Genomic DNA, 11,977 nt, shown 5'->3' on the forward strand with positions numbered 1-11,977 from the left:
GTTTCATTCAGCCAAGTGTGTCCCCTAGGGGTGCTCCGGTGCTTTTTGTTAAGAAGAAGGATGGCACTTTGAGGTTGTGTATTGATTATAGAAAATTGAATAAGGTCACGGATTGATGATTTGTTTGATCAATTACAGGGTGCCAAAGTCTTTTCTAAGATTGATTTGAGGACAGGTTATCACCAGCTACGGATAAGAGAGTCTGATGTACCCAAGACCGCATTCCGATCACGCTATGGTCACTACGAATTTGTGGTGATGCCTTTTGGATTAACCAATGCTCCTGCAGCCTTTATGGATCTCATGAATCGAGTATTTCGCCCATACTTGGACCGTTTTGTGATTGTATTCATTGATGACATTCTGGTTTACTCCAAGAGTGATGAGCTTCATATTAAGCATTTGAAGATAGTACTTCGGACTTTGAGGGAAGCTAGGCTATATGCTAAGTTGAGTAAGTGTGAATTCTGGCTTAATAGCATAGGATTCTTGGGTCATGTGGTGTCAGCTGAAGGTATTAGTGTGCACCCCCAAAAGGTGGAAGCGGTTTTGAATTGGGGAAGACCCACCACAGTGACGGAAATTCGTAGTTTCTTGGGTTTAGCCGGTTATTATCGGCGGTTCGTGCAGGATTTCTCTAGACTTGCGGCCCCCCTCACTAAATTGACCAGGAAGGGTGCTAAATTTGTTTGGTCGGAAGAGTGTGAACAAAGTTTCCAAGAACTCAAAAGACGTTTAACTTGTGCCCCAGTTCTAGCATTGCCTGATGATAGCGGGGAGTATGTGATTTACAGTGATGCCTCAAGACAAGGTTTAGGTTGTGTGTTGATGCAGCATGGAAATGTGATTGCTTACGCATCTAGGCAGTTGAAACCTCACGAAATGAACTACTCGACTCATGACCTTGAGCTTGCTGCTGTAGTTTTGGCACTTAAGCTATGGAGACACTATCTTTATGGAGCACAATGCCAGATTTTCACGGATCATAAAAGTCTCCAGTATCTACTTAACCAAAGGGACTTAAATTTGAGACAAAGGAAGTGGTTAGAGTTGATTAAGGATTATGATTGCACTATCGAGTACCATCCAGGAAGGGCCAATGTGGTAGCTGATGCACTTAGTCGAAAGCCCTCTAGCTCTCACTACTACAAAAAGGTCATCAGACGACGGTGGATTTCTGTTGTCTGATGACCAAGCTCACCGTGGTCTAAGTGAGTGTTGTGTGATTGAAAAATCAGACAACGGTGATTCCACCGTTGTGTGATAACAGTTTGCTCAACAGAAAACATATTTCCGTTGTGTGAATTCTGCGCAGGCATGTGCCTGGCATGGCATGCGCGGGGATGCCTCGGTACATTCAGACAATAGAAAGAAATTTTGCTGTTGTTAGAGATTCATAACACATAACAGATATAAGTCATTCTTTGTTGTCTGAGGTTCATAACACACAACATATTTTACTCATTCTTTGTTGTCTGATATATATAACACACAACAGATATAACTCATTCTTTGTTGTCTGAGATTAATAACACACAACAGATATAACTCATTCTTTGTTGTCTGAGATATGTGACACACAACCAAAGTAAAATTATTTCTCTTGTCTGTTGATCACTCAGATAACAGAGATGATTTATTTCTGTTGTGTGTTATGAATCTCACACAACAGAATTTTGTTTGCTTTTGTTGTTGGTTGTTAGTTCACACAACAATTATATTTGTTTTAACTATGGTGTGAATATCGTAATCAAATTGGCTAACGGCCAATAACTGTTGTGGGAAAAGCCTTAATTTTGAATTCTTTTACAGTCATACAACACATTGTTTTGTATTGTGTTGTATGAATGAAATTTGGACAACAAGAAGAATATCCATATAAACGTTTTTCCAGAAATAATACTCAATATATGACCATAGAAACAGTACTACAATCCTTATAATTCAAGCTAGGACAACAGAGATTGAGTCTGTACTTGTAAAATGTTCTAGCTAGGAAGACCTAAACTACATAGATTACGGCTGCTTTTCTTTAATGCACCTTCATTTGTTCTTGCAGAAGCTCTCTTGTAGGCAAAGATGATAAGCAGTCTTTCGATCTCTTAAGCCATCAATCCTATACATGATGGACAAGGACCCTGCAGAAGCTCTAGTATTGACTCCAGTTCTGCTCACCCAATGACCTTACCCTTTAGCCCATTTGAAGGGAGTTCGAGTCCCTTTACTTTATGAATTGCGATCTACAAGAGTTAATTTGACGATTGAAGAAGGGTCTGGAGCATTGTTAGCTAGCTTCCATGTGAGGCCGAATCTCATTGATAAAGTGCGGGAGGCACAAGATGAAGATGAATATTTAAGACATTTAAAGGAAGCAGTAAGTGATGGCACTAGATCGGACTTTATTCTTAGAAGAGATGGAGCCTTAATGTTTGAGAATAGAATATGTGTACCTAACCTTCCTGATATCAAACGAGAAATTTTGGATGAGGCTCATAGTTCTGCTTACGCTATGCATCCTGGCGGGACAAAAATGTACCGAACTTTAAAACCATATTATTGGTGGCGAAATATGAAACGGGAAATTGCAGCGTATGTGAGTAGGTGCTTGGTATGCCAACAAGTAAAAGCAGAAAGACAGAAACCTTCAGGATTACTTCAGCCGTTGCCTATTCCAGAGTGGAAGTGGGAGCACATCACCATGGATTTTGTTTCGGGTCTTCCACGAACTCGCAATGGTCATGATTGTATTTGGGTGATTGTGGATCAACTCACTAATTCTGCTCATTTCTTACCTGTTAACAAGACTTATGGGATGAACAAGCTGGCGGAACTTTATGTTAATGAAATCGTGAAACTTCATGGACCACCCGTTTCCATTGTCTCTGATCGAGATCCTCGTTTCACCTCAAAATTTTGGAAGAGTCTGCATGAGGCTTTAGGCACTGGATTAAGTTTTAGCATGGCATTTCATCCACAGACTGATGGGCAATCCGAGAGAACTATCCAAACCTTGGAAGACATGTTGAGATCCTGTGTTATGCAATTCTAAGGAAGTTGGGATAACCATCTGGCATTGATTGAGTTTGCTTACAATAATAGTTATCATTCCAGTATTGACATGGCTCCTTACGAAGCTCTCTATGGAAGACAGTGCCGTACTCCTTTACGTTGGAATGAAGTGGGAGAAAGAAAGCTCATAGGTCCAGAGATTATGCGGATTACCACCGAAAAAGTTAAGTTGATCAAAGAGAAACTCAGGATAGTTCAGAGTAGACAAAAGAGTTATGCGGATAACCGCAGGAAAGACTTGGAATTTCAAAAAGGTGATTGGGTGTTCTTGAAATTGTCTCCTTGGAAGGGCGTAGTAATATTTGGAAAGCGGGGGAAGCTTAGTCCCCGATTCATGGGACCTTTTATGATTAAAGATCGAGTTGGCCCAGTTGCATACAAATTGATTCTACCTCCGAGGTTATCAAAGATCCAAGATGTCTTCCACGTGTCCCTGCTCCGCAAGTATATTGCTGATTCCTCTCATGTCTTAGAAGAACAGCCCATTCGTTTGAAGGAGGATCTCACTTATGAGGAGAAACCGATCCAGATACTCGACAGAAGAGAGCAGGTCCTTAGAAACAAGACGATACCTTTAGTTAAAGTATTGTGGAGTAATCATTTGGTGGAAGAAGCCACTTGGGAACCGGAAGATTTAATGAGACGACAGTACCCCCATCTGTTCTGACAGGTACGTAAATTTAGAGGGCGAAATTTTTTTTAGGGGGGGTGAATTGTTACACCCCATATCTGAGATACCCTTTTTACTGAGTTGCATGAAATTCCTTATGGTTACCGTTCGCGGTTATAATTTTAACGTTTAGGGGGTGGTTAAAAATTGACTTTTTATGAGTTATTAATTTGAGAAAATTTCCTTCATAAAAGTTGTAGAGGGCGTTAAACCGAGCGCGTGCATATGTTGTTAGTTAAAAACTGAGTTCGTATGCAAAAGTTATGAGTGAATTACGAAAATTACTGTTCATGGTAAAATTTGAATATATATGGAAAGTTACCCGGGTAGGTTTCCAAAACCGGAAACCCACCCCTCTTTCTCTCTCCTCTCCCCCGATTCTTCTCCCTTTCCCTTCGGGTTCTCCTCTTCCCCTTCGATTCTTCACTTTCAGGCCACCATCCGGCGTGCAACCGGTCACCACAGGGGCATCTCAACCCGCTCTTGACACTAGTGACCTAGGATTTTGGAGTTTTGGCCGTGAAAGTCCGGATCGAAGCAAGGTTTGCTCCGGTTGCAGTTTTGGGATTTTGCCGATTTCCAGCCATTCCGGCCACCAGATTCACATCGAAGGTTTGGTTTTTGATGGAGATTATTTCCCCTAAGGTAGTTCATTCCAATTTGCATTGTAGAGGTCGAATTGACAATTTTTCATTTCTAGGGTTCTTGAAGTTTCGGGGCTTTCCTTCACCGGCTTGATTCGACCACTTCGAGGTAAAATTGGATGATGTTGTAGTTGGGAAAATTGTTGGGCCTGTTGTGTAGATGCTAGTGCCGGAATTTGGTGGTCATCGGAGGAAGTGGTTGCCAGCGAGTGTGAGCCATAGTGACCGCACCTGCTTCCGCCATCACCTTCTGTAGGTTACCTGTTTAACCTACTGCACTCCTTGTCTATTTATATTCCTAGAATGCTCTGATTACTAAGGGATATGTGACCCAAACTTGTATGAATTATATTTGAGGTCGATGACCTAACTTTGGTGATTGTAATAACTTTTACCTTTTGGAGATTATGTATGATGTTATTAACTTTGAGATGGGTTTGGTTGAATTTGGGAGCAGGGTGGCTCCAGGAGTTATGGTTGGATGATTAGAAGTGAATTTTGGTTTTCCGCAGGATTTTGGGTTATCCATTTTTAAGGGAGATTATGCCGAAATTTTTGGTAAATCTCCTTTAAAGGTGGGTCCCGCAGGGCCACTTCGGATTTCAGGGTGGAATTCGGGGTGGGTCTTGTCACTTAATTTGTCAAGAGTAATTGTTATTTGTTAAGACGCTGAGTTAAACAAGTAGTAATTAGTTCTAACGGGTGGTAAAAATCATGCTTTAATGATTAAATGATTCTGGAAATTACGTGTTAAATTCTTTGTCTAATGGTTAATTTGCATGTGTGAGTTGATTCAAGGGTTAAATAATACTACTAGTTAAGAAAATTACGCTGAGTGTTTTCGAAAAGTATTAGTATTAGGCTTGGTAAGGACTTTTTCGATCCAATCCTACATTAGAATGAATCAGATAAATGGATTGATCCGCTGAGGCTTTTCATTTGGGCTCTTATCTAGGCATTTAAGATTGGCACATTTTTGTAGCATGTTGAAAATGAATTTTCTATTTTTACACTTAGTAATTTCTTAGTGGTATTGGTCTAGGTTAGGGAAGTCGATCATTGTATATAGGTTTATTTGTTTCGTTTTTATTTTAAGTAGATTAGGAACTAACTTTCAAGACCCCCCATTTTATTCTTTTATTTATTAATTGACCTTTTTGTGTAGGTGTACACTACAATCCCCGGACTGAACGATCCCTGCTTATCCTATACTGACAACTACATTTTGCAGGATTAAATTGTGAGGCTATTTCAGCCGCATCAAATTCTCACATAGGCTATTTTGAATCAAAACTTATTTTAGCATACTCATAATCTGTACCATGTCAACAAACTATATCCACTACAGAGTTATATATCATAGATACATCTTATTTAAGCAAAGAAAAATAACAAACATCATCTCAATATTGTGATCATCTTTTAGACATGCTTTCAGAGATACAAACTCATCCTAGACAGTTGAAAGGGCGATTCTAATGACTCAGAAACAAAACAAACGACTCAAACAAAAACAAAAACAATCAATTTCGACTCTAACCAATAAAACCTAAAATGACAATTTTTTTTTTTACGACACTTTATATTTTTTTTCTTTTGTTTGTTTCTTCAATTTTTCAATTTTTATTGCCTTTTTTCAATTTTTAACTAACCTGAAAAAAAAAAACCTAAAACCCAATAAAGTCAACGTTAACCTTCTGATCATACATTGTCCTCAATGTTAAACAATTCAAAGCATGCAAAACACAAGATAAACAATTCAATTTTTATTGCCTCTTTTCAATTTTTAACTAACCTAAAAAAAAAAACCTAAAACCCAATAAAGTCAATGTTAACCTTCTGATCATACATTGTCCTCAATGTAAAATAATTCAAAGCATGCAAAACACAAGATAAGCATATAAGGGATAATCATGAACCACTTTATTGAATAACCAAAAAGATTACAAAATAACTAACCAACGAAAATTGCAAAAACACTAACCAAATAATTGTTCCAAAAATAAAAGACTAACGAAAATAAAAATAAAAAATAGAGAGATCAAATCTAGTTTCTTTGGGGTGCCTCCCATGTAGCGCTTGGTTTTAACGTCTTCTCAGCCTAGACGTGGTCTTCCTTTTGCTCCTTAAGTGTTGGTGCCTTCAAAACCTCCCTTTGGATTTGGAAATGTGTTACTTGGAAGCTTTCCTTGTTCATGGAACTTGGTCATAAAGTCCACCACTTGTCCCATTTGCTTCTTCAAATCCGCTATATCCTTCCCATGATTTTGTTACCCTTGAATCAAAGCTTGAGTTGAAGAATTAAGCGTCTCAATAATCTTATCATAATTAGGGGATGTTCCCTGAGCTTGAGGAGGAGCTTGAGATCTCTGATAAAATGCTCCCTGAGGTCCTCTGTTGTAGGTGTTCTGATTAGCAACATTATCATTAACCCTCCACCTAAAGTTAGGGTGATCCCTCCAACCTGGGTTATAGGTGTTGGAGAAAGGGTCATTCCTTGGACGAGTTTGCCCTTGGTTCTGGTTCTAACACCTTAAGTAGTTAGGACTTTCCCATCCACCATTTTCTATCAGTTGAGGATATTGATCAGTCATGTGCCCTTGAGTAGAGCATACCCCACAAACTTGAGCAACTCCTTGGACTTTTGGCGTTAACACTTGTGACATAAGAGAAGTAAGCTTATCCAATCTTGCATTCAAATCCGAATTCATAGTCACTTCCTTCACTTGACGAGTTGCAGTCCTAATGCCCTCATATTGTTGAGCAATGGCAGCCCTATTAGCAATCAATTCCTTCCCTTGAGCTGGAGTCTTGTCCACAAAAGTACCTCCACTAGCAGCATCTAACATTTGGGGTTCCAGAGGGAGAAAACCCTCATAAAAGTATTACAAGAGGCTTTCATCCTTGAACTTGTGTTGGGGACATTGCGCCAAAAGGGATTTGAACCTTGCGTAGTACACAGGATATGACTCATCTTCAGCCTGTTGAATTCCAGTAATCTTCTTCCTCATAGCAATAACTCTCGAAACAAGGAAGAATTTCTCAAGAAATACCCTCATCATGACGTCCCAAGAAGTGACATGTCCATCTGGAAGTTCATATAACCAATCTTCTTTGGCTCTATCAGCTAGGGAAAAAGGGAATGTCTTCAGCTTGAAAATGTTCTCATCTGCCTCAGGTGGCGTCATACTTCCAACTACAAACTGAAACTCCTTCAAATGCATGTTAGGGTCCTCCATGGAGAGTCCATGAAATGTAGGTATACGATGAAGAAGTCCACCCTTAATCTCAAAGTTGGTAGACTTGCCCTATACAGCAGTTGAGAAAACAATGGAAAGAGGAAGCCCTCCTTCAACAGTGGACGTAGAGAGGTCCTTGATACTCTGATTAGCCTCATTATTTCCTCCAAGACCAGCCATTTCGTGCTCTTCTTCTTCAGGGGGTGGCGTATAAGTTGGTGAAGGTGAAAGAAGTGGTGTAATCTGAGGTGAGAATGAGTTGGACGAAACCAAAGGTGATGGCGTCAAAGATGGTGGAGATGGAGTAGGTGTAGGTGATGTAGATTCCTCTGAAGAATGTAAGATCCTCTTCCCTTGATCGTTAAATGTATATGGCTTGAAATTCAAAGGAGAAGGTCTCCTGTACTCAAGTTGTGGAGGATTCTTCAAACGTGCAAGTCTTTTTTCAATCTCTTGTGCAATAGGGATCTTAGAAGGCTCGAACATTCATAGAAATCCTGAACAAGTTAAAAATTAAATAAGTTAGTTAACTATACAATAAAAAAATACAAGTTAATTATTTTATACATAGTTAACGTTACATACAACAATACAAACGTACAAGAGTATTTTTTTATACAATTACAACAAAAATTACAAGTATGATGTAAGTATAAAACGGGTTTTTACAATTTTAGGGGTGGATTTATGAAATCAAGCAACTCATAAGAATTTAAATTTAACCACAAGCTTTCAATTGATCGAACGTGCGGCCCAAGTATAGTCATCTAGACACAAGCTTCCTTTCAAATCTTTTGGGCAACCTTACTGAAATGGCCAGGTGAGGGAGGACGAACACAAGAGGTAGAAATCATTTTGGCTTGAGCTACTCCCACAGTGGTTTAGGCCCAATTGTATGCACTTCTGAATTCAAAACCCATTATGGACATTGTCCCCTCTCTAGCCACCACTCCACATAGGCTATACTTACTAAGATAAGAAATTTCACAAGTGTGAAGATAGTTCAACAAGTGTTAATAAAAGCCCTCAACTTTAAGAAACCTGGTTACACTTTTTGATCTACAAGAATGCAAGATGCTTCAAAAGGTGGTGGAATGGATGAGAGCTACGACAAGGATGCTTGAATGGATGAATGGATGCTTCATGGTCTTGAACTTTGGATTTCTTTGAAGTTGCCCAAACCTTGGAAGAGAAAGGGGAGTGTTTGTGTATTTGATTCTGAATTTTGTGGTGTGTAGAAGAGCTTCACAAACCTCCTTTATATAGTGAAAGGCAAGGGCTAGGGTTCCCTTGAATTTCTCTTGAATTGCATCACTTCGACCAATAGAAAAATAGTATATGAATTGGAGAGCAAGTAATCTCTATTTTGCCGAATTCACCATGTATCCATATTTCGGCCTCCTTGTATGTAGAGTCATAAATCAATACTTATTCCTCTATTTTCTCTCATGAAATTCCCAAGAAAATCCAATAATATCTCATAATATCTTTTGCCGAAAATCCTTGAATAATCCTTATATATATCACGGCAAAAGCATGTAGAATGGGCCTATGACTCCTCCAAAACGTTAAGAATGATCTAGAGACTCATGTGCAAGTCACATGCTTCAAACTTCGGGCCAAACCTCCCAAAATGGGGCCAATTCGAAATCCATAATCCATATTGCCGAAATTCCTTTAATAATCTAGAACATTCTTGAACTATTTTGAGTCATCTTCAAGACACAACATCTCCTAATCTCACCAGGTCTCCTAGCAGAATCAGGACTCCTAGCGTCATCAGGTTTCCTAGTCCAACTGGGACTCTATCATTTCTTCATTTTCGAACATCATTTTTCTGAGCTCACTCCTAGTTGCATTAGGATTCCTACTTCAACTAGGATTCCTTTTCCTGGTAGAACTGGGAAAACTTCATTTCTCCATTTCCTCTCATTTCTGCGCAAATAACTCCTTACCTTCCATTTCCAGAATCAAAACTACCTAAAAACAAGTTAGAAATGACATTGTTAAGAGAATAACTAAGCAAAATGTAGAGAGAAATATACTAAAAATATAGTAGAATTTAGTCTCAACATTCTCTTACCTAAATATTGTACAAAAATTTAGCTAAGTCAAGATGCTTGTGGGCTGGTGGTGAAATTACTTGTAGTAATCCCGAAGGTGTTCAGTATTCCAAGGGTGAGCGGACGTAGCGGCATCATTGTCCTTTAAGTAGAAAGTGTCAGGGCTGATGACTCCTACTTTTTGGTATGGCCGTTCCCAAGTGGGTCGGAGGACGGTTGGTGGAGGGATGACCTCTTTCATGACCCAGTCTCCTAGTTGGAGGTTACGGGCCTTGACTCTAGCGTTGTAGAAGCGTGATACCCATTGTTTGTTTTGCAAGCTGTGTAGGTGAGCCTTGTGGCGCCTCTCCTCGAGGAGATTCTTGTTGAGGCAAATGCCATCAGTGTTGGTTTTAGCATTGTAGCCTTCAACCATAACGGTTGGCTGTGTGACTTCGATTGGGAGGACTGCCTCGGTGCCGAACATCATGCATAACGGTGTTTCTCCGTTAGCAGATGTTGGGGTTGTTTTGATGGCCCAGAGGATCTCTAGGAGCTTCTCCGCCCACAAGCCTTTGGCATTGTCAAGGTTTTTCTTGAGCAGCTTCTTGACGATCCTGTTTGCTGCTTTGACCTGCTCGTTGATTTGGGGGTGTACCACAGATGCGTAGAGCATCTTGGTGCCTAGCTTGCAATGAAGTTAATGATTTCCTCATTGTTGAACTGTGCCCCGTTGTTTGTGATGATAGTGTGAGGTACGCCGTAGCAGCAATAAATATTTTTCCAGAGGAAATGGGTCACCTTTGCGGTAGTGATTGCCGTTAGCGGTTCAGCTTCTATCCACTTGCTGTTGTAATCGATGGCAACAATGATGTACTTGAACTGCCCCTTAGCGGTTAGCAATTTGCCAACGAGGCTGAGGCCTATTGAGACTAATTTTGACTATATTTTTAGTGCATTTCTCTCTATATTTTACTTGGTTATTTCCTTAACAATATCGTTTCTAACTTATTTTGTGTTTTTAGGTAGTTTTGAGTCTAGAAATGGAAGGCAAGGAGTAAAAATCGCAGAAATGAGAAGAAATGGAGAAATGAAGTCTGTCCTACCTGGAAAAGGAATCCCCGTCGAAGTAGGAATCCTAACTCAACTAGGAGTGAGCTTGGAAAAATGATATTCGGAAATGAGAAACGACAGAATCCCAGTTGGACTAGGAAATCTGATCACACTAGGAGTCCTGATGCTACTAGGAAACCTGGTGAGACTAGGAGATGCTGTGTCTTGAAGATGACTCCAGATAGTTCAAGAATATTCTAGAATGCACAAGAATTTCGACATTTGCATAATGGGCTTTCGAATTGACCCATTTGAGAAGTCTGGCCCAAAGATTGAAGCATGTGACTTGCACATGAGTCTCTAGAACCATCCATGACGTCTTGAGGAGTCCATGACCCATTTATATTGATTTTTGCCGTGATAATTAAAGGAGAATATCAAGGAATTTCAGCAAAGACAAATTTGGGATAGTTTTGGATTTCAATGGAATTGTTTGGGAAGAAAATAAAGGAATAAAGATTGAATTTGGATTCCTAATTCCATTCTACATACTTGGAGGCCAAAATATGGTCTAGGTTCAAGGAAGATTTCGGCAAAAGGAAGGTGACTTGCTCTCCAATTCTCATGGAATATTTTCATTGGCCGGATGATGTCACAAGTAGATTTCGACCTTGATACCCTAGCCCTTGCCGTTCACTATATATAGGGGGTTTGTGAAGATATTCTACACACCACCAAATTTAGAATCAAAAGCCATAAACACTTCCCCTTCTCTCCAAAGTTTTGGCAACAATCCAAGCATTCAAAGTTCAAGGCTGTGAGCAATCTTCCTCTCCATTCAAGCATCCTTGCTGTGATCCTCATCCATTCCACCACCTTTTGATGCTTCTTGCTTCTTTAAAGATCAAAAAGTGTAACCATGAACACTCTATCTTGTTTTCGGTTTTGGATTGTAAAACTATTTCGGGTTTTCTATAAATTACGATTTGGTTTTCTTAATTTATTCTATGATTTGCGATTTCTATGGTGGATGAAGAGTTGATTTTAGATATGTAATTTTGGAATACTATGAAGCATGTTTTAGGTTTTTAGTTTTCAAGTTGAAAGTTGCGATTTCTATATGTTCTTGCATGATTGTTAATTTCGAGATTCAATGTGACGTCCCGAACCCGAATTTACCAGTTTACAAGTCTTTCGATGGGTAAACGACATTTACATTTACTTTTTGGCTCTGTTTCGACATTTTAGGGGGCCCTAAAA

The 11,977-nt window shown here is 39.5% G+C and overlaps 1 protein-coding gene across 1 annotated transcript; it reads left to right on the forward strand.

The window, feature by feature from the left end:
• Window positions 1-3,118: 3,118 nt before the first annotated feature.
• On the forward strand, window positions 3,119-3,736 carry LOC112204017. The gene has a single exon (XM_024344904.1). The coding sequence runs from the start codon at window positions 3,119-3,121 to the stop codon at window positions 3,734-3,736; it is 618 nt and encodes a 205-aa protein (XP_024200672.1).
• The last annotated feature ends 8,241 nt before the right edge of the window (window positions 3,737-11,977 follow it).

The sequence above is a fragment of the Rosa chinensis genome, chromosome 5, assembly GCF_002994745.2.
Source record: "Rosa chinensis cultivar Old Blush chromosome 5, RchiOBHm-V2, whole genome shotgun sequence".
NCBI classification, from domain to species: domain Eukaryota; kingdom Viridiplantae; phylum Streptophyta; class Magnoliopsida; order Rosales; family Rosaceae; genus Rosa; species Rosa chinensis.

Bases quoted from the DNA above. Each gene is read 5' to 3' on its own strand.
- LOC112204017 (XM_024344904.1), top strand. From the start codon at position 3,119: ATGGCTCCTTACGAAGCTCTCTATGGAAGACAGTGCCGTACTCCTTTA.